General features: G+C 41.3%; 1 protein-coding gene across 1 annotated transcript in view; it reads left to right on the forward strand.

Annotated features, from left to right (window-relative positions):
* LOC101957045 (kinesin-like protein KIF28P) overlaps positions 1–23,687 on the forward strand; it is a 73,421-nt gene that overhangs the window by 34,479 nt on the left and 15,255 nt on the right. Inside the window, exons 4-12 of the mRNA XM_078024679.1 lie at positions 4,400–4,435; positions 5,964–6,188; positions 8,198–8,352; positions 12,642–12,753; positions 16,008–16,075; positions 17,945–18,036; positions 19,478–19,599; positions 21,028–21,118; positions 21,829–21,883. Coding sequence (XP_077880805.1) covers positions 4,400–4,435; positions 5,964–6,188; positions 8,198–8,352; positions 12,642–12,753; positions 16,008–16,075; positions 17,945–18,036; positions 19,478–19,599; positions 21,028–21,118; positions 21,829–21,883 — 956 coding nt within the window. The remainder of the gene's footprint in view (positions 1–4,399; positions 4,436–5,963; positions 6,189–8,197; positions 8,353–12,641; positions 12,754–16,007; positions 16,076–17,944; positions 18,037–19,477; positions 19,600–21,027; positions 21,119–21,828; positions 21,884–23,687) is intronic.

Consider the following 23,687-nt stretch of genomic DNA (forward strand, 5'->3'; position numbering starts at 1 on the left):
CTGTGGTGATGCTTGCAAAATCCTCTGAATAGTCATTCCTGCATTGGTTCCTAGACCACCCACCACAAAACTCCCTTGGATACCCAAATCCCTGAAGGCTCACGTGACTTACATAAAATGGCACAGTATTCTCATATAACCTTTGTGTGTAATCCCATATACTTTAAATCATCTCTAAATTACTTATAGTTGTCATACAATATAAATATTGTTATATCATATTATTTCAGAAATAAGGGGGAAAAGTCTGTACATGTTCAGTACAGATACATTTTTTAAAACTATTTTTAACCTACAATACAGAATCTGAGTTTGGCATGACAATTGTATCCTAAAAACCACTGGATTGAGGGGGCTGTGGCTATGGCTCAGCTGTAGCACACTTGCCTGGCATATATAAGGCACTGAGTTCAATTCTCAGTACTGCATGTAAATAAATAAAATAAAGGTCTATCAACAACTAAAAAAATTTTTAAAAAGATTGCTTCTATTAAAAAAAAACCCAAACCATTGAACACTTCACTTATTTATTATTATTTTTTTGTTGGGGGTGCTGGGATTTGAACCCAGGGCACTGAGCTTCTTCCCTAACACCTCATCCATCTTTTTTCTTTTTCTTTCTTTTTATTTTTTATTTTTGAGACAGGGTCTTATAAAGCTTCTGAGGCTAACCTTGAATCCTCCTGCCTCAGCTTCCTGAATTCCTGGAATTATAGGTGTGCACCATTGCACCCAGTGGACTATTTGCTTTATTTCTAGTAAAGCTTTATATAGTAATTGGGTTCATAGAAATATACATACATGGAATTCATATTAATTTCATGATCTCTTTCTCTTTCCTCTACTCTACTTGACTTCCTTTTGCTCATCTATTTATCTATGTTTGATTGGTTCTTTTTACTTATACATAAAGGTGAAGATCTCCGTGGTATATTTATATGCACATAACATAATTTTTAAAGAATTCATTCTGCATTGCCTCCTCTTTTCCACTCCACTTCTCTCTCTCCTTCTTCTATGACACTGATCTTCTCTGTATCTTTATGATATCCCATCCTTCCCTCCTCCTTTCTTTTATTTTATTCTAGTGTCCACATATGAGAGAAAATACTTGACCTTTAAGTTTCTAAATCTAACTTATTTCACTTAACATGATTTTCTCCATTTCCATCCAGCAAATGATTTCATTCTTCTTTATGGCTGAGTAGAACTCCATAATTTCTTAATCCACTTATCTATTGACAGGCATCTGGATTGATTCCATAATTTAGCTACTGTGAATTGTACTGCTATAAACATTGAGGTGGCTATATCACTAGAGCATGCTGATTTTAGTTCTTTTGGGAAAATACAGAAGGAGTGGGATAGCTGGGTCCTATGGTGGTTCCATCCCTAGTATTTTTTGAGAAATAACCATACTTTCTACAGTCTTACCAACAATGTACAGTGTACCCTTTTCTCCACATACTCACCAGCATTTATTATTATTTGTATTCTTGATAACTGCCATTTTGACTGGAGTGAGATGAAATCTTAGTGTAGTTTTGATTTGTATTTCCCTGATTGCTACAAATGTTGAACATTTTTTCATATATTTGTTGGCCATTTGTGTTTTTTCTTTTGAGAAGTTTTTGTTTAGTTCTTCTGCCCATTTATTAAGTTTTTTTTTTGGTGTTAAGTTTTTTGAGTTCTTTATATAGCCTGGATATTAATCCCCTATTAGGGGAGTAGCTGGCAAAGATTATTTTCATTCTGTAGGCTCTCTTTATATTCTTAATTGTTTTCTTTGCTGTGCAGAAACTTTTTAATTTATCCCACTTTGATTCTCGGTTTTATTTCTTGTGCTTGGGGGGTTTTGTTAAGGAAGCCAGTGCCAACACCAACACGATGGAGTGTTGACCCTATGTTTTCTTCTAGCAGTTGCAAGGTTTCCTGTTTAATTCTGATTTGATCCATTTCAATTTGACTTTTGTGCAGGATGAGAGATGGGGTTCTAATTTCATTTTTTTACATATAGCTATTCAGTCTTTCCAGCACCATTTGTTAAAAAGGCTTGTCTTTTCTTCAAAATATATTTTTGGCACCTTTGTCAAGTATTGAATAGCTGTAATTGTGAGCAACTTATCATGGAAACCACCATCCTCCTCCATTCTCCTCCCCACTTCTCTATTACTTCCCCAGTTCTCATCTCCAATTCTTTATCTGTGTGCCCTACTATCACCATATTTAAAAATAATGTTGGTTCTTCTCTTCTTAGGAATCAGTTTGGGAGAATATCTACTATTTTCCTACTAGAGTAGTACAGAATTTAACTTGGCCACACGAATGACTCCCACCATGATCTTTTTTTCTCCCATATATTTTTATAGAGTTAAATAACAAAATATGGTTAAATCCATAGTAATTAACATTTTAGCTATGCAAATATTGTCTACTGCATACATCTTTTCTATACTTAATTTTTCTTGGAGTTTTAAAATTTCTTTACCTTTCTTAAAATTATGTCTAGTTTTCTATAAATCTTTGCCTCAGAGCTACAAATTAGTGTATGGGCCTATTAACAATATTTGCCATCTACTCAATTTATTGGTTCTCTTATTTTTCTTAGATATCCTTCATCAGAAGCTTTCTATTCTCCTGCTAAGATTTGGAACAGTATTTCTCCAGCTGCTGCAAACCTGCTATTCTGGAACTTCAACATTCTTCTTTGCTGGCTCCCCTGCCTCCTACATGCAATACATTCCTCTTTCTTGGTTTACTTTATCCTTTTCCTCAGAAGAGGTGGACGAGGGATATATTCTTTGCATCCTTGACACCGCTGAAAGTATCTTTTCTGACCTCCATGCTTGGTTCAAGTTTACCCAGAATAGCATTCTAGCTAAGGATACCGAAAATATATTTCCATTGTCTTATAAGTTTCAATGTTGTGGCTTAGAAGTCTGCTGTCACTTTGATTCCAATCTTTTTGGTGGTCAGTTTCTCAGATAGCCTTGAGGATTTTCTCTTTATTCTTAATGTTTTTAATTGTCTTTTCTTATTCTTTATGCTGGACACTCATGGGACCCTTTTCAATGTAGAGATTCCTGTGCTTCAGGAAACCTTTCTAATTTTGTCTATCTTTTAATTTCCTCCACCATTTCTTCTGTTTCTGGAAGTTTTACTTGGGCTTTTAATCTCATGCATTCTAATTCCAATATCTTTTACCACCTATTTCCCTCTTCTTGGCCTTTTGTTCTGCATTCTGGAAGATGCTCCCCCCTCCCACCGACTCTTTTCTTTGGGGAGGTGGGCAATGCTGGGGAATGAACTTAGAACCTAGCATATGGTAGGTAAGTGCTGTACCACTGAGCTACATTCCCAGCCCTTAACTCTATTTTAATTTTGCCTCTTATTCATAAATTTAATTTACAAATACTCTTTCTTATTTTCTGATTGTTCCCAGTTAATAGAACACTATTTTATTTTTTATGGGTGTAACTTTTTTCTGAGACTATTAATTATAGGGATTTTAAAAATGCTTTCTATTCTCTGCATTGTTTGTATTTTCTAAGTTTCTATTTTCTATTTGTTTTCTCTTTCACATTAGAGACTTCTCTTGTCTGCTAGCCCCTGGTTATTTGTTCATTTTTACCCAATCACTCTGAACCTAATCATATGCTCTGTGGTCCTGAGACTTCATTGGCAAGACTCATCACTGGGTGACCAAGAGACAAGCCAGGTTTATAATGAGTAGAGCATGGCAAACATCTCTAGACTAGAGCCATTATGATTCCCCAATCCTGCTGAAGAGGCTAAAGCTTGGCTAGCAATATTCCAGATCTACCCTCTACTCCAGATCTATTCTCTTCTAGTAGGGTAGAGAATATGTGTTTCCTCTATGAAGAACCTATCCATTATATGTAGATATTAATTCACAATAAGTGGTGAGGCTAGGGAAGAATAGAGTTACTTTAGACAGAGGAGAGTGAAGGGAGGGGAGAGGGTACCAGGGTAGGAAGGATAGTAGAATGAATCAGACATTATTGCCATATATATATATATATGTATGATTATACAACTGGTAGAATTCTATATCATGTACAACCAGAAGAATGAGAAATTATACTGCATCAGATATGATGTATCAAAGTGTATTATACTGTCATGTATAATTAATTTAAAAAATAAAGAAAAAAGAACCTCTCCAATAGCATTAAAATTATTTGATAACCCATTGCTTGTTAAATAGAGCTTTACTATTTAATATTTAATATTATCTTTTCTTTGTTAAACATTTGAGATATTTATGTGTATATATATGAGTATATATTATATGTAATATAATATGTGTGTGTGTGTGTATGATTCCCCAAAGATGACGGTTTCAAGAGAACATTTACTTGTGCTCTTCTCTATACAGGTTACATTCAGTATGCTGGAAATTTACAATGAACAGGTAATAGAGATTATGTATTTTCTTTTTAATACTTTTTTCCCCCTTGGTTCTGGGGATTGAACCTGGGGCCTTGTGCATGCTGAGCACTTATTCTACCACTAAGCTACATACCCAGCCCTAGAGATTATATTTTCTCACATACAAACTTTAGTGATTCTTTTTCAGATGAGCCCTTCCCAGCTCTACCCACCTCTCAGCTTCCTCCTAAGCTTTATTTTTGCATGTGCTATTCTTCCAGTCTCACAGAACTATTCCTCCTTTCCAGAGCATATCCTTTTTCTAGACATCTAGCCTTTCTATGTCTACTTTTCCTGATTTTTCTGCCCCCAAAGAAACCATTCAACTTCAAGGTCCAGCTTGAATGCCAACTCCTGTCTGTATATTCTGAGGTCATTAGCGTCAATCCAGGTGATGTTGTGTGGGGTCTGCACACTTTATCTGCAAAGGTCTGGAGAATAAATCCTTTAGGCTTTTAGAATCTTACTGTCTTTTGAAAACTACTCAACTCTGTTGTTGTAGAACAATGAGAGCCAGAGACAACTCGGAAATGAGTGGATGCAGCTGTGCACCAATGAAACTATTTAGAGACACTGCAATTTGAATTTCACATCATTCTCATGTGTCATGAAATATTATTTTTCATTCAGTTTTCCAACAATTTGAAAATGTGAAACACCAAAAACAGTTGGTGGCCTGAGTTTGCCTCATAGACTGTATGCAGCTTGCTCCCTATGAGAGCAGTATACAGAACATGGTTTCAAATCCCAGCTTTCTCAACTGCTAGCTGGGTTACTTTGGAAGATGACCTTATTTCCAAATTTAGTATAAATTTAGTTTGTTTATTTACAGAGTATATAAGAGATATTAAATTTTAAATTTCTTTTTGGTTGTTGTTGGTCGTACTGGGGCTGGAATCCAGGGTCTTGCACATGTTAAGCATGTGCTCTACCACTGAGCTATATACCTAGCTTCTAAATATCCAGGAAAAAATTAAATCTTTAGCAAGTGTTCATATGTTTGTTTGTGTGTTTTTTTTTTTTGGTACCAAGAATTGAACTCAGAGGCTCTTGACCACTGAGCCACATCCCCAGCCCTATTTTGTATTTTATTTAGAGACAGGGTCTCACTGAGTTGCTTAGTGCCTCACTATTGCTGAGGCTGGCTTTGAACTCACCATCGTCCTGTCTCAGCCTCCTGAGCTGCTGGGATTACAGGCATGCACCACCGTGCCTGGCAGTTTCTTTCTTCTTGCTTATCCATTTCTCTCTTTTTTACTGAGTTCAATTATGAGGTTGTCTGGTACCCACAGAATTTTTTTTCCCCCTGCACGGGGGATTGAACCTGGGGACTCTGCACATCCTAGACAAGCACTGTATCATGGAGCTACACCCTCATCTGCACCCTACAGAAATTTAATATTAAATTTATTCATTTATTTATTGAGTTCTTATTACATTGTAGGCATAAATAAAACACTAAAGATTCCTGACTAATTGAAGTTTACATTCTTCCCCCGCCCCGCCGAAAGATAAGAGATTTGCTGTCTAGAACCAAAAAACCTGGTGGGTTAAAAGTCAGGGAAGACCAACAGCTGGGCTTTTATGTGGAAGGCCTGAAGTCTGTGCCTTGTGAGAATTATGCACAAATTGAAAAGCTGATGGAACAAGGAACAAAAATCAGGACCACAGCTTCGACCAACATGAACACCAGCAGCAGCAGATCCCACATGGTCATCACTATTCAGCTCAAGCAGGTGAGGTTCAGGTGACTATCTGTGTCCTGGTGACCTTAGGGAGGGTCCCGAATGGCATAATAGGTTCGTGGATACTGTGAGATCCTTCCCAATTTGTCAGGGGTTTGGTACCAGGGATTGAACTCAGAGATACTCAACCACTGAGCCACAACCTCAGCCCTATTTTGTATTTTATTTAGAGACAGGGACTCACTGAGTTGCTTACGCCTCGCCATTATTGAGGCTAGCTTTGAACTCATGGTCCTCCTGTCTCAGCCTCCTGAGCCCAGTTTGATTTATGGGTTAAAGTGGCTGCTTCCAATCATAGAATATAGGGTCAGAAGGAGGAAAAAGTGAGGACTTGTTCTTCTACTGCCTACCCCTTACCTTCATACCCGTGCCCCACTCTGCACTATTGCTCATATAGGAGTCCTACCACACACCAGATGCTGACAGTGCCCAGAGGACACTGTTAGCTGTTGTCCTTCAAGTACATTTCATGCTGTGAGAAATGAATTTTGACCCCAAGTTGATCAAGGAGTAAATTGTGAAGATATGACCATGACTCTGTAGTTTATCTTGGAGAACTGAATCAGTAGCAGGCCTATATCTCACCAATATAAGGACCAGCAATATCAGATCCATGAGCCTAGGGCCACATACTGAAGTACTTTCTGATACTTGGATTAATTCTTGGAAACCAGGTAATCCATGTACCATGTGACTTTCTACTTCTAAAGTCCACTAAAGTGGGCTTTTCTCCTCTGTATTATTAGCAGGGTATCAAGGACTGATATGTATAATATCCTTAGTTTGATCTAGAAATGGCAATTCACAAGTCTTGGGGGAACACTGTAGTTAACTATGATTGTACCAATTCTACCCTGTAAGCCACAGTACTAGCAGTAGATAAAGTAAGCATCAATGAAAATCATCTTGTGCTCAGCCATGATTGGTGGACAAACACTGGATCGTGCAGAAGTCTGACTTTTTTATTGACCAGCTCTAACACTTGGAGAAATAATCTCCCTAACCCTCAGTTTCTTCTTCTGTAAAATAAGATGCATAGCTCTCCTCCCACAAAAGTTGGGAGACTTGAATGAGATAATACAGTTTAAAGAACTTTGTAAATTTTTTTTTTTTTTTGAACCAGGGTTTGGACCCAGGGACACTCAACCCCTGAGCCACATCCCCAGCCCTTTTTTATTTTATTTAGAGACAGTGTCTTGCTGAGTTGCCTAGGGCCTTGATGAGTTGCTTAGGGCCTCACTAAGTTGCTGAGGCTGGCTTTGAGCCCAGGATCCTCCTGCCTCAGCCTCCCAAGCTGCTGGGGTTACAGGCGTGCTGAACTTTTTAAACTTTTAAGGGCTAGTCACTTGATTTTACAATGTTAGTAAAATTCACAAACTTCTTACATGGTTTACCCTGGTAATTTATTTGACTTCATATTTTAAGGGCAAGAGAAGAAATCAGCCACAAATAAACAAGTGAAGAGATTTAGAGCCCTGCTTTTCAGAGGGGGTCAGCAGTAATAGGAATACCTCACAGTCCATGCCGGGCATGTGTTAGGACCTTTGCATCTATTACCTTGAACCCTTATGACATCTCAATAATGTGCTACTGTCACCACATTACAGGTTAAGTGCATGTCACCAGCAAGAGAATCTGTACGATTCTAAAATGGAAGTTTGTTCCACTGTAGGACCACACAATCCTGAACAATTACTTATTTTGCAACTTTCCCAGTATTTTACATTTTTAAATCTCAATGACCATGGATACTCCAGAGCAATCGTTGATGTCTAGTATTTCCTCAGAAAAGAGCTTTGCAGTAATGGGAAGGGGCCAGTGAGACGCCTGGGCCTGGTCATGCTGCTGTAAAGAGGCTGGTGCTGTGAATGGCTGATTAATTTCATTTTGTTGCTTTTTTTTTTTTTTTTTTTTGAGTTTGAAATACAATCCCAAGAACCATTTGAGCATGTGGAAGAGGTTGGGTGCTCTAACAGCACGGCCTGTGTGTGTCCCTACAGGTTTTTCTAGACAAAGCCCTCACCAAACAATCCAGCATTAATCTGGTAGATTTAGCTGGAAGTGAAAGGCAGAGATCTTCAGGAGCTGAAGGGGACAGATTGAAAGAAGGATCACGGGTTAACTTAAGTTTAACCAGTTTAGGAAACGTTATCAGGTACGTAGCCAGGGTACAGAGATCTGTGCCATAAACATTTTTTACATATGAAAAAGCAGAGGCTGGGGCGTGTGGCTCAGTGGTAGAGCCCGCTTATCAGGTGCCCTCTGGGTTCAGCCCCCAGCACCAGAACAAAGCCATGAATAGAAGGAAAAATTGGTTACAACCCTGGGTCATGATTTAATGTTTTAGTCAACTTTTTGCTGCTACGTGGAGAGGGCCTGACAAGAAGTTTATCTGGTGCTCGTGTTTCAGAGGTCTCAGTGCACAGACAGCTGACTCCATTGCTCTGGGCCTGAGAGCAATTATGGCAGAAGAGTGTGGAAGAGGAAAGCAGATCAGGACATGGCACCAGGAAGCAGAAAGAGCAAGCACAATATAAACCCCAAGGGCACACGCCCAGGCACCATCGCCCGTCCACAGTCATCACCCAATTAATCCATACTGGTGGATTAAGCCGTGGATTAGGTCACACCTCATAACCTAATCATTTTGCCTCACACATTTTGTCTCACACATGAGCTTTTGGGGGACACCTCATATCTAAACCATGACACACAGTGTCATCACTAGCTCACACCTGGTCCTCCTGTATGTAACAAAAATACTAACACCACTACAAACCCCAAGAACTAGTCGGCTCAGGATTCTTCTCCTGGTCTCTACTACTTGAATTTTATGTTCTCTGTCTCATCCTTCCTCTCTTCTTATTTTATCGTATTTAAATTCTATGGCTTAAAAGTTGGGAGTTCATAACCCACTTGAATCAAACTGTGAAAGATGATGTATTAAGAACTGTGTAATGTTTTGAACGACCAACAATAAAAAAAAAAATAAAAAAAAAAAATAAAAAAAAATAAATAAATAAATTCTATGGCTTAGTGACCAAAAGATAAGCTGCTATAATGTCTTTTGTGGCTTGCTTTAAAAAAAATTTCTTATTAAGGCAAAAACCATAGTACACAAATCTTAAATCTCAATTCATATATAGACATGTATACACACACACACACACACACACACACACACACACACACACACCTGTGTAATTATCACTGTTGTGGTTTGAATCAGAAATATCTCCCAAAGCTCTTGTGTTGAAGGCAGCAATGTTCAGAGGTGGGACCTTTTGGGGCTGATTGGTTCCTGTGGGTTCTGACTTCATCAATGGATTAATCCACTTAGGGGTTTATAGTTCAATAAACTTAATGGAGGTGATGGAAACTTTAGGAGATGGGGACTATTGGAAAGAAGTTAGGCCATTGGGGGCTTGCCCTTGAAGGGTATATTTTGTCTCCAACTCTCTCTGCTTCCTGGCCACCATAAGGAGAACAACTTCTCCGCCACATTGCTGCCTGCCCTGTTTCACCTTGCCATGGCTCCAAAGCAGTGTGACTAAATAACCATAGACCGAAACCTCTGAAACCGTGAGCCAAATAAACCTTTCCTGCTTTATTTTTCTCTGGTATTTCGTCACAGTAATGGAAAACTAACAGAGCCACCCAGATGAAAATGCAAAGCATTTCAAAACCCAAAAGTCTTCCTTTATGTCCCTTCCTTCTAGCAGAAATTGGCCTTTGTCCTCAGATTAGTTTTGCCTAATTTTCTTGATTCTTATATAAATGAGACCATTTATGAGGTCCCTTTCTTGTGTATCTGACCTCTTTTACTAAGGATTGGGTTTCTGAGATAATTCAAATTTTCTGCATGTAGTAATTATTCTTTTCATTGCTCTATAGTCTTTCATTGTGTGAATATATCACAATTTATCTATCTATTCTCCTATTGATGGATAGTTTGTTTTTAGGTTTGGGTTATTATTGATAAAGTTGCCATGAACATTCTTGTACATAGTACTTTAGAAAAATAATCACTCATTTCTTTTGGATATATACTGAGGAGAATTTCAGGAACTTACTTTTAGATTCAGCTTTTTTGGGGGCAGTGCTTCTGGGGAAAAACTCAAGGTATCTTGTATACTAAGCAAATGCTCTACCATTGAACTATAGCCCCAGCCCTAGACTCAACATTATTAACAATTCCTAACCATGTTATGTGTTCCTAGTTAGTTTTTTTCTATTCTATTCTTTCATGAAACTTCATGAGATTCATTCAGGTTGTTGAATGTAGCTTAGTCTCCTATTGATTGGCATTTTGGTCATTTCCAGTTTGGTTTTGCTATGACAATCAGTGCTACCATGACCATTCCTATACAAATCATTGGGTACTAATATGTTCACATTTCTTTTGAGTATAGACAAAGAATTGAAATTGTTGGGTTACAAGGTGTGCAAATACCTAATTTTATAAGATGATGACAAATATTTTTCCAGAGTGGTTGGATCAATTTTATGCCCAATAGGAATGTACAATATACCCTCTTGATTCACATCTTTTCTAAGGCTTGACATTGTCAGATTTCTCAGTATTTACCAATAAAAGTTGGTGTAAATGTTTTTTATTGTGGTCTTGATGTTTCTGGTTACTAGCAAGTTTGGGCATCTCTTGATAAGTTCATTAACAATATGCTTCCTCTTGAAATGCCTATTCTTATTTTTTTCCATTGTTTTATTGAGTTATATTCTTTTTATTGATTTGCATTTATTCTTTTCATATTTTATTATCTTTTTCAGGCATATGTATTGTCAATATCTTCTCCAAGTTATAGGTTTCTAATTTTCTTACAGTGTGTATTGATGAACATAAGTTATGATTATGGCCAGGCGTGGTGGTGCATGCCTGTAATCTCAGCAGCTCCTGGGGCTGACGCAGGTGGATTGCGAGTTCAAAGCCAGCCTCAGCAAAAGCGAGGTGCTAAACAACTCAGTGAGACCCTGACTCTAAATAAAATAAAAAACAGGGCTGGGGATGTGGCTCAGTGGTTGAATGCCCCTGAGTTCAATCTCTGGTACCTCCCACCCCCACCCAAAATTTTAGATGTAGATGGGTAGAATTTTCTTTCAAATCATTAAGGATGTCATTCTATTTTTTTTTAAACTGGTTGTCCTATGGCTGTTACCTCAGTGTAATCTTTTTTTCCCCTAACTGCATTGAAACTCTTTGTTTTTGGTGATCTCCAATTTGACCGTGTTGTACTTGAGTGAAAATTTCCATCCTCATTGGGATTTCTTGGACTTCATATCTCAGTGGATTCGTGATTTTCATCAGTTCTGGAAAATTCTCAGCCATTAACTCATGCACTGCTCTGCCTGTTTCTTTCCCCTTTTCTCTTTCAGTACTTCAGTTAGCTGTTTGGATCCCCTCACTCTGTCACCCATGGTCCTTAACCTTTCCCTTGTTTCCCGTCACTGAGGCACTGGGCCACAATCTGGATTGCTTCTTGTGAGCTCTCTAATTCACTAATTCCAACTATAGCACTGTCTAATTTGCTATTAAACATGCCCGTGGTGTTTTTAATATCAGTTGTCCTTGTTTTTTAAAGATCAGTTTGTTTGTTTGTTTTCCAACTTTGCTGTGTTGATTTTCTCTTTCTTTCTTTTATTTATTTTTTTGAGACAGGGTCTCCCCTCAGGTTCCCCCAGCTGAGCTTGAACTTGGTATCCTCCAGCCTCAGCCTCCCAAGTAGCTTTGTGCTATATTAATTTTGTAGATTTCTTTTTCCCTTCTTGTGATTATAATTTCTTACAAACTTCCTCCCTCCTATTTTCACTCCCCTCGATGCCATCCCCTTGAGACAGGGTCCTCATGACATTGCCCAGGCTGGCTTTGAACTCCTGAGCTCAAGTGATCCCCTCAGACACCTGAGTAGGTGTGCACCACCACACTGGCTCAATGATGCTTTCTTTGTTGTCCCCTGGAGTCGGGTGGGGACTTGTCATTCCCTCTCACCCTAAGGCTGCAGTCATAGGAGGCCTCCCTCAAGGATCTTAAGGTAGTAGGAGAGAAAAGGACTTCGGACCACTTCCCAAACCTGTGCTCCCCCTGCACAGCTGTCCTCATTTTCCTTCTCTTTATACACATTGGCAATAAAAGCCTGCAGTCTCTTCTCAGGCCTGGGCCTCCCTTTCTCTGTTACGCTTTCTGCAGGGCTGACTCTGGACAGGGACTCAGTGGCTCGTGCACATTAGCTCTCTTGCTTCTGCATCTTTGTTCAAAAGGTGTCTCTACTCTTAGGTATTATCATCAGATTTGTGGAGCCAAAGGGGATTTGAGTGAGGACTTTTCTGAATTATCCCTAGGGATAATTTTTTTTTAACTTCTTGATAACTTTTTTTAATTCACTGGGTTTTTTGTTTGTTTGTTTGTTTTTGTTTTGTTTTTGCATTCAGTGCTCTGGCTGATGCAGCCATTGGGAAGAAAGTCTTGCACATTCCCTACAGAGATTCTGTACTGACCAAACTGCTCCAGTCAGCTCTGGGTGGGAACAGCAGAACTACTTTGGTAAAATCACCTTCTTACAACATTTTAGCCTGATTCAGCTATTATTGTTATCATCGTTATCGTTATTGTGATTGTGATTAAAATTATTCTCAGTACCTTCATAATATAGCACCTGACCCACAGCATGGACTAACATATGACTTTTGGTGCCCTTTGTACTGCAATCTTCAATAAAGCTTCTATATTACTAATCTTAATTTTTTTTTTTTTTTTTGGTACCAGGGATTGAACCCAGGGGCACTTAGACACTGAGCCAATCCCCAGCCCATTATTTTTTGAGACAGCATCTTGCTAAGTGCCTAGGGTCTTTGCTAAGTTGCTAGGGCTAACTTTGAACTTGTGATCCTCCTGCCTCAACCTCCCAAGCTGCTGAGATTATAGGCATGTGCCACTGCACTTGGCTGCACTAACTTTTCTTATTTGATTTTTTTCTGTAGTTTTCAGGTTTTCTATAAGGAACATACATGATTTTTTGTTTTGTTGTTTTTGTAATGCTGAGGTTGGAACCCAGGACTTTGCATTTGCTAAGAACTCTACCATAGAGCTGCACTCCCCGCCCAGGACATGTATTACTATTACTATCAGGAAAAAAAAAAAACAATGAATACAATTTAGAAAGTAACAGTTTCGATGTCATGATATTCTCAAGCAGCAGTCATTGTGTAGTGAGGTTGGAAATTTTCATTCGACTGTGATAGTCACAGGGCAGACTCACAATCTGGAAAGCAGCTGAATCTGTCATGTTAGCAAAGATGCCAGACAGCACAGCATGTTTGCCATGTGGGTGGGACATGAAATGTGTTAAAATCAGGGCTGGATGCTCTTCTGCTGCAGAGGGGGCAAACCTAGGAGAACTCTGCCTCCTGCAGGGTCCTGCTTTAGAGAGAAATGCTCCTACTGGGACCTGGGACCAGACCTCTCCCCAAAATTTACAATATAAACATCCTTCCATTTTTAATCACTTAATCTAGCCCATTTTTATTATTTATTTATCCTTTTTTTTTTTTGCAGGACTGGGAAGTAGAACCCAGGGTCTCATGTGCTAGGCAAGTGCTATGTCACTAGGCCACACCCTCAGCCCTTAACTAATTTTAAATATTTAATTTTAATGATTTTCTAGTTACCAGTTACCTGTGGGCCTCAATGGGACATCCCCCAAGAACCTAGAATAAGACCATGTACATAGAAGCTGGGGATGTTGCTCAGGGGAAGAGTGCTCATCTAGCATGTCCAAGCCCTGGTGTTCAATCCCCAGCACTGCAAAAATACAAAGGAAAACAAAAACCAAAGACATAAGACACCCTCTGAATGTTGACTGCAAACTAAAATTCAACACATCCGTGTGTACAAAATTTCCTGAGAATGAGACCAACAGGACAACGCCTACATGTGCAGATCTTCAAGGTTAGATCTGCACCGTTTATAAGGACACAAAGACTGTCTGAAGGTATCACAGTGAGGTTTGTTTGTTTTAGGGTTGGGGATGGAACCCTGGCCTCGTCCACGGAGCAACACCTACTTTCTCCATTATAGTGTGGGAGGAGGAGGTGAGAGGTGGTCATTGATCATCTCAGGAAGCAAAAAAACACAGAATCTGAAAGGTCCACCTCTAAGTTCTAAACTCTCCATGGTACCAGCCCCATTTGCAGCATGGATATCCTAAAACCTCATTTCTTTCATGTCTAAAGTGGAGAAAATAACAATAGCCACCAGAGAATAGTGCTGTGATGGTTAAATGAGGTGATACAAATGAACCCACTTTAAACGCTATAACTTTTCCTGGTGCAGTGGTGTGCACCTGTAATCCCAGAGACTCGGGAGGCTGAGACAGGAGGATCACGAGTTGGAGGCCAACCTGGACAATTAAAGGAGCCTCTTGTCTCAAAATAAAAAAGGCTGGGAGTGTAGCTCAGTGGTAAAGCACTCCTGGGTTCAGTGCCCTGGACCAAAAAATAAATAAATATATATTTAAAAAATAAAAAGGAATGTGGAGGTAACTTAATGTTAAAGCATCCCCAGAGACAATCCCAAGTATCAAAAAAAAAAAGAAAGAAAGAAAGAAAAAAAAGAAAAGAAATGAAAAAAAAAGATAAAGAAAGAAAGAAATCAGTCCTTAAATCTCCCAAGTGAGTTAATACTCCAAGAACTGCAAGTTCAAGGCTAGCCTCTGCAATTTAGCATACCCCTGTTTTTCAAATCAAAAACAAAAAGGGCTGGGAATGTAGCTCAGGGATAGAGCACTTGCCTTACGTGTGCAAGACCCTGGGCTTAATCTCCGGTAACATACACACACAAGCTATAAAGATAAACTATACAGGATTATTCACCAGGCTCTTAAAGCTCTGGATCCTGAGCTGCCAGGTCCTCAGACTATGTCTGTCTCTGTGGTCACCCTCAGTGACAGCACCTATCTCCAAATCGTCAAAATGAAAAGTATTTTCCAAATTCTACAACAATTAATCCAAAGTCAATAGCCAGACTTGAAACCATACAAAAATGGCTGTTTGGGTGATGCTGCCCACTGGGAATTTTGTCTTGCTGTCAATAGAAATGAAACTGAGTCACACATATGAATATGTAGGCCTTTTGGGATCCACAACTTAGGCAGGGAGATACAGCTCCAGCTCCAACAAGAAAATATCAGGCTGGCTCCCTGAAACAAGCAGGAGCTCGTTGTTTTGGAGTGCTTGCAGGAATGGGCTGGGGTTTAGGAATGTTAATAGCTTTAGGTGCACTTGGCCCTGTGAGGGCATTTTCTGTTGGCATCATTGCCCTGATGAATTAAGTGAAAGTACCCTGGCTTCAGGGTGCGTCTTCAGGATGGATAAATGGGGAGTGAAAGTGGGAACTTTGAATGTCTGTCTGGCTGTGAGCCAAGACTAGGCTTGCATTAGCCCTTTGTCCCTATCATCTCACAGGGACAGGCAAATCCTAGTAATCTCGAAATGCTTTCAACAATCATTCAAACCTTGAGAAAATTCCTGGGTATGCCATGGTGAGAGCAGTGTGGTTCTGAGGTCGGCAGCAGAGGGGTTAGTCACGAGTGGGTTCAAACGCCAGTCCTGCCAGTTCTGATCTGGGTGACCTTGGCTGTATTATTTTTCTCAAAGCCTAGTTTTTGGAGTGGTCAAATCTGAACAATAATGTAAATTGTAAGATGCAAAAGTGTTGTGTGAATGTTAACTGTTTTTAATAATATCGATGATAGTAAACCTCTATATACATAACAAAATCTTCAAGGGATGTTGTTACAGATTGCAGCCATAAGTCCAGCTGACATCTGTTATGAGGAAACTCTATCAACATTAAGATATGCTGAAAGGTATGTTTATGAATATTTATTAGTCATAGGGATTCTAGATTCTAGATCTAGTAACTTCTTCCAGTCCTCTTCTAATTGGCATGTTGGGGGTGGGACATCAGGGAAAGGAGAACAAACAATTTGTAAGAGAGGAAATGAAAAGAAACAAAACAAATGAGAAAGAATTGGGACCTGAAAGTTCAGAGTGTCATTGTGTCACTCAAGGCAGGATGGGAGAGGAGGCGTGGCTCAGATGGGAACAGCATGGATGCCAATCTGAATGTGATTAGTTATCTGTCTCCCTGTGGTTTCCTGCCAAATAGCATGGCTGTTCACAGATTCCTCCTACATGGGGAGAGAACAGTGCCAGGCAAGGGATTTTTGTGCTATTAATAAATGAGGATGAGCTCTGTACGAGACAACTCTGTAGGTTCCCAACGGTTTTGAGTGTGGGGGTGGAGACCACATGTGATCATGTATGAACCATTCCTGGTAAAGCTCTTCCTTGCATATAAGCAGTGCTCAAAAACTATAATTAGGGGCTGGGGATGTGGCTCAAGCAGTAACGCACTCGCCTGGCATGCGTGGGGTGCTGGGTTCGATCCTCAGCACCACATAAAATAAAATAAAGATGTTGTGTCCACTGAAAACTGAAAAATAAATATTAAAAAAACTATAATTATAGCTAGGTGTGATGGTGCACACTTGTAATTACAGTGACTCAGGAGGCTAAGACAGGACAATTACAAGTTCAAGACCAGCCTAGGCCACTTGTGAGACCCTGTCTCAAAATGAAAAATAAAAAGGGCTGGGAATGTAGCTCAATGGTAGAGTACCTTTGGGTTCAGTTACCAGTGCGGCCAAAAAAACCCTACTCAAAATTGTAGTTATGATTACGCCGCCAAGTAATTACCTCTCCTTCTAGTGTTCCCTTGGGTCTTCTTCTCAATGAGGGAGCCCTTGGATTTGAATGAAAAACACTTTCATTCCCATTCTTCATTGCTGGGCCTCAACATCAATTTACCATTAGACATTTTCTTCCTGTATCTGCAGTCTCAGATCTTTAGTCAAATTTTGGCTTTAGCAGCATCTAGAATGTTCTCCCTGATGATCAGATGCAAATCTGTTGCCAGCAGTTTTTATAGGAGAGGCTACATGGTGCAGAAAAAAGGGAAAAACAGTAACCAGAGTCCTGAACTCTGATCCCATATCTGCCACAGATTCTGTGAGTTGGGCAAGTCTGGTGGTAACTCTGTATTTCAATCTCTTTGTTTAAGAAGAAGGGAGTAAGATTGCCAGTTTGAGCAAACAAAAATACAAGATGCTGCCTGGGGGTGGAGCTCAGTGGTAAAGTGCAAGCTTTGCATGCACAGGCCCCTGGGTTAGAGCCATAGTGTGTGAGCACACACAATACAAGATGCTCAGTTAAAACTGAATTTCAGATAAAGAACAAAGCCATGCTTGAATGTAATATTTGAAGCATTTCCTGTTTTCTCTGGTGGCACTGGAGGGGAATGAACCAGAAAACTTAAGCCCCTCCTAACCTGGGGCACACGGCAGAGCAGCCTCTGACAGCCTCCAGGGTTTTAGTTATTTCAGCAGCTGCGACCTTGACTGAACAGATTCTTAAATTAACCAAATGTGTTGAGGCCCAAGGACACCCAGGGACTGAGCACCCAGCCATGGCTCAGCTGTACATGTTTATTAAAACCATGCAGTTTACTCAAGTCGCTTTGGGTCTTAATGGTTTTGTGGGACAGAACATGCTGGAATCTATAATCACCAGGGGGTGAATGGGATCTGAGCACACCTGCTGCTGCCCAGGAACAGTGGTAGTGCTGCTTGGGCAGCAAAGGGGCCTGAGAATGTGTTCATCTTTACACACGAAAGGGCTAAAAAGGTTCGGAACAACGCTGTGGTCAACACCTGGTCAAGAGCAGAGACCAAGACACTGCTTGGATGTGGAAACGCTGGAGCAGCAGGTAAAGTGAGCCAGGAGGCATGCTCAGTCCACACTGGAGCAAGAAGAAGAGCCTGAGCTGGCTGATGCCCAAGGGATTGGGGCTGAAGGGAGGGAGAGGCAGGTGTGCTGGGCCTGGGGAGGGATCTGGGGAGGATCTGAGGGGAGGATGTGGGCAGGTGGGGGGAGGAGCCCTCCAGAACTTTATTCAGGATATTTTGGTTCAATCTTTACACACACACACACACACACACACACACACATATTATACATATATTAGTTGTTGATGGACCTTTATTTTATTTTTATGCGGTGCTGACAATGAAACCCAGTGCCTCATACATGCTAGGCGAGTGCTGTACCACTGAGCCACAACCCCAGCCTGCAACCCAACTATATTTTGAGATCAATGGAGACTCACAGTTTAAAGAAATAATGACCCTGCCCTTTTAAAATTGTCATTTTAATTTTGAGTCCATTATTTCTGCCAGGATACTACGTTCCTTGCCAGGTTTAAAAGGTGATCATTTGACATTTCATGCATTTAAGTGAGGCCAGAAGCCCAGGAAGCATTAGCAGCAGCCCACCTCTTCTAATTCAGTGCCCAGCCTCAACTGCTGCATGCCAGTCACCAAGTGATTGGGCTCTGGTGGGTGAGGGAGCAGTCATTTTCAAAGTGCCCCGCCCAGGTGATTCTAATGTGTAACTATCAAGAACCACGGCTTTAAGGTCTCAGTTTTCAGTTTGGCAGCATGAAGACATGTATCATTTTATGCCCTTAATGATTTAAAATGTGATGGATAATAAAAGTAAAGTAGAAAACTGGAGAAATACAATCAGTATGGTGTTCAGCATCAACCCAACAATATCAAAAAATCCAACACTTTCTGTGCTCAGTGCTCCCTAACAGTCACCATGGGATCCTGCCCTTCCACGGACTGGCTCACTACGGATTCCACCTCAACAAAAGTCCTTTCTAGATTGGAGTCAGTACATGCGGCTGGTTCACACGTGGCCCTGGTTAGCATGAATCACTAAAACAAAAACTGGATGAGCCTACCGATAGTAACTAATTCCCATTATTCATATGAACAGACACAAAATACATGGAAAACAACCTAAGATAAACCTATGCTTCTTCCTCCGTCTCCTGGCCTTATGGGACTTGCTGCTATGGTAGTATAAAAGGAAACACCCCCACAGGCCTATATAAATAGTAGATAGAATCCTGAGCCTGTGCCTCTCTTGGGAGGATCTTCTTGGTCTAATGCCTTTGAGTTAGTCCAGATGCTATGCAGTGTAGGATTTAGCCAATGAGCTCTTCACACAGAAGTGCAGCTTTACTTTCTACTCCTCCTGGGAGTCCCCTATTGTCATGAGAACCCAGTGAGACATATTGAAGTTACTCTAAGCCTCACCTCTGACACTGTAGACCTGGTGCTTAAATCCCTCCCTCCTTCCAGAGCAGTCAGCCTGTTTCCTGGCAGACCACCAGCTGGGGACTCAGTCTGTTCAGGAAACCTGGGCACACCTGTTGGAGCAGGCACGGAGAGAATGGGAGCAGCAGTATGCAGCCATTGCCCAGGTGAGGCCCAGCTCTGTGCTGCCCCTGATGCAGTGCTGTCTGGGCTATTGTCAATCCCCAGATTGGGGTGGGGGGCAATGAATTAGTGATTTAATGAATGTGTAGGATGTAACATATGACTTAAGACTTATATTATTCTTGGCAAGAGTTCGGGGAAGAGTGGCAGGGCATGAAAGGAAAGGAGGCAGAGAGGCCTTGATGCATACAGAGTGAGGCTGGGGATAGAATTCAAGGCTGTTGGTAATTAGAGTTTGGGGAGAATTTGCCCACGTGCACACCCTAGGGATTGGAGCCTGGGCTTTGCAAATGCTAGGCAAGTACCCTCAGATTGAGCTACACCCTAGCCCTTGGGCTGTGATGCTGTGATGTCAGTCTTGTCCCCTGGTGAGAGAGATGCCTTCTTCACCTCTACTCCCCACTGCCACCTCCGCCACGACCTTACTCCCCACAGTCACAAGGCTCTGGGCAAGCCCCAAAGACCGGAGACAGACCTGGAATATTTGGAAGTGGAGGGAGAGCCCAGCCTGGACTCAGGAAGACTCATGAAGTCTAGAATAAGCCCCAGACAGTGAAAGAGGAGTTAGGTAGGGCTCTGTGACTTCAGGAAGCCAGATCAAGTTAGGGACCAAGGATTCTAAAGGTGCCAGCATAACTAGGGCACAGCCAGAAGCCCTATTAAAGTAATATCCTGTGCAAGGGGTGGAAAAGCATGCAACTCTTGGGTCTAGTAGGATCCAGAGTGCAGGAATAGAGGATTTTGTGTTCTGTCTGAAGAGTAACAATTGGAAAGATTTTCATTCTCTTTACTCTTAATGAGAAAGGATTTGTAGATTTAAAAGTTTTCTTTGTGCCGGCCGAGTTGATTTCACTTCTTCCTGATAGTCAATCTTCTATCACCGTAACAACAGTCAGTTTTGGTATTAAAGAATGAAATGCACTTAGGGTTGATGCAACATGCCCTTTTCTGCCATTGACAGTTGATGATCAATTCACCAGCCCACTGGACTGAGGAGAGTGAGAGGTTTCATGGAGACTCACGGAAGGGTCATCACACTGGGAACAGGGAGTTGAAGGACTTTAGGGACCTGAAAGAAATGGTGGGGGAAGAAGTCAAGGTGGGAGGGGCCAATGCCTGGGCAGCTGAAGGGAGTTTGGGGAAAATTTGCGCACATGCATATGCTGGGATTGGAGTCTGGTGCTTAAAAATTGGAGCCTGGTTGGGGAAGGACAGGGTCAGAGGCCAGCTGTGCCTTGGAACACTCCTGTCCAGAAGCACTCAGGCTGACAGCTGACCTCACTCCTGTAGTCATCGATGCACCACAGGCTCAGCCTTCCTCCTTTAGGAGTCAGTTTGACAAGATGGGGAGAAATGAATGGAAAAGGAGCATTTCTGTCTGGTGACGGGGACCCTCCCCATTTCTCCTTTAGGAGCGGCAGATGGTGAAGACCCTTCCTCACCTTCTCAACGTCAACGAGGACCCACAGCTCACGGGGGTCCTGAAGTACTTCATTCACACAGGTAAGTGCTCTCCACCTGTTTGTGCTTCTTGTCCTGAGGTTTATGTTCTTTCTGTTTCTTTCCTTATTTCCTTTCTCTCTCTTTTTTTTTTTTGATTTTTCAATTGTGGTGTAATACATATAACATAAAATTCACCATTTTAAGCTGCTCTAGGCAGGTTCTTATCACCACATTTTTATTTAGTAGTTTCTGGGGAGATGGCAGCCCTTGAAATGTCTCTTCAACCCAAGCACTGAATAATTGGAATACCACACCCAAGGTTGGGGTGCCCCTGGATTTCTCCTCCATAGCTGCTGTGCATACCCAAGACAGGTGTGTAGGCTCCATGCAAGATGTGGTGGGGGGCTGAGGCCAGGCTCGCCCAGAAGCTGAAGGTGACACCTTCTGCTTGTCCCATGGGGTGGCCAGTCACTAGATAGAAACAGAGCTTCATGCCAGGCTTCAGTGCGTCTTCTAAGACCAAGACTTAGTGACCACAGAAAAGGTGGAAATTTCAAAAAGTCAGGAATCTCACCCAAAATGGGTAGAAAGTAAAACAACTATCCATAAAACAAGTCATATCCAAGGATCATTATGATTGACAACCCTGGTTGAAAAATCCTTTCACATTATCCTACTGGAGAGAAAATTTCACATGCAAAACATCAATCATGTTACTTCATTAGGGTCAAATTCAGACAATTTTTGCAAACAAGCTATTGTTTTTTTAGGTTCATGTGTTGCTGGTCAAGCTGCTTCGAATGCTATCACTCTTCAAGGCTTGGGGTAAGTTTCTGTGCATTGGCATCAATGTTCTTCAATGTTGAGCATTAAAGAATCTGGACATCTAAATCCAGAGGAGATTCCTGAAGGTCTTCTGGTTATGGCCAGGCCCCCAGTCCTGCTGGATAAGCTGGAACAAGGGATTTCCCAGACTTCCCTGCAGGAACACTCCAACACCCATGTAAGAAAGTCACTGGGAGGTTGAGTTCTCTCACTGAAATCCACTGTGCCGTGCTCTGTTTCCCTGGCTCTACTCTTGAGGAAAAAAGGGGGTGTCAGTGGCTAGATCTTGTATAACAATTCTTCATACACTGAAATAAGATCCCACCAGGAAACAGAGTTGGAAGGCCAAGTCTCATCTCCACAGATAAACACATCTTCAGATCTCAATGCTTAGAGCCTTCACCCACTGGACAAATGGAAAGTCCAGAGTTTGGGGGTGCTCCTCTCCCTAAGGAATGCTTCAGGAAACCCCTGCCAAAGCCTGTGTGTGCAAAAACCCTAGAGTGAGTTTATGCAATCAGAGCTGTCCCCAAGTTCTGTGGCCTCTCTGGTTGGATGGCCACATTGGGGTTCTCTTCTATTTCTAGAACCACTATGTTCCAACTGCCCACAGGCCTCAGCCAGCAGTCAGAAAGAGGTCTCCCTGGCCAGTGCTCCCAAAGTCCCTCAGCCCTCCTGAGCAAAGCACATGGACCCTGTGAGACAAGTTTAGGGGGTGCTGACCTGTTGGCACCACCTCACCTGTACCACCAGCCATCTCTGGGCTTCTTCCTGGGGATTTCCCTCCTCTTTCTTTGTAGCCCTCCTCCTTAGTCAAATACACAGGTCTGCAAATGGCTGAATTCCACCGATGAGCTGAAGTCAAAACCTTCCCCACGAGACCCCTCAGCCCCATGCAAACAAGGGATGTGGACTGGGCCATGTGTCTCTGCATCCGGAACATTCAGCCTCAGATACCCAGCCCCAAGTCTTGTCACATAAAGTCTGGATTAGTGTGGATAAAGGCCCAGAAACAGATTTTCACTTACCTGTACATATGTATTTTGAAGTCACCCTCCTAAGTGTCTCTTCTGAAATTTCTTTAAAATTGTTTTTGACACAATAATTGTACATATTTATTGAGTACAGGGTGACATTGCAGTATGTGTATATAATGGGTAATGATCAGCTCAGGCTAATTGAAATATCTTTCACCTCAGCCATATATTTCTGTTGTAAACATTAAAAATCCTCTTTTCTAGCTATTTTGAAATATTCTATTAGTTGTTGTCCACCTTCATTATCCTACTGGGCTACTGGCCATTAGAAGTTATTCCTCTTATCAAATTGTGCTCCACTAACCGTCCTCGCTCCATCCCTCCCTCCTTGGCACTCTTCCCAGACTCTCGTAACCACTATTTTACACTTTTTTGAGATCAGCCTTTTAGCTTTCACATAAGTGAGAGAACATGTGGTCTTTTCTGTGCCTGTCATATTTTACTAAATAGAATGTCCTCCAGTTCCAACCACATTACTGCAAATGATGTGAATAACAGTCCCTGGTATGTATTTACCACTTATTCTTTTCTTTTTTACCTTTATCTTATTTATTTATTTTATGTGGTGCTGAGGATTGAACCCAGTGCCTCACACATACTAGGCAGGCGCTCTGCCATGGAGCTATAACTGCAGCCCCCACTTTTTCTTAATCTGTTCATTTTTCGATGGGTACCTAGGATGATTCCATATCTTGGCTGCTGAAACATTTCTGTTTTCAATCCTCCTCCCCCATCTCCGCTCCCTACTCTCCACCTCCACCCCACCC

This window comes from Ictidomys tridecemlineatus, chromosome 10 (assembly GCF_052094955.1).
Source record: "Ictidomys tridecemlineatus isolate mIctTri1 chromosome 10, mIctTri1.hap1, whole genome shotgun sequence".
Classification (NCBI taxonomy): domain Eukaryota; kingdom Metazoa; phylum Chordata; class Mammalia; order Rodentia; family Sciuridae; genus Ictidomys; species Ictidomys tridecemlineatus.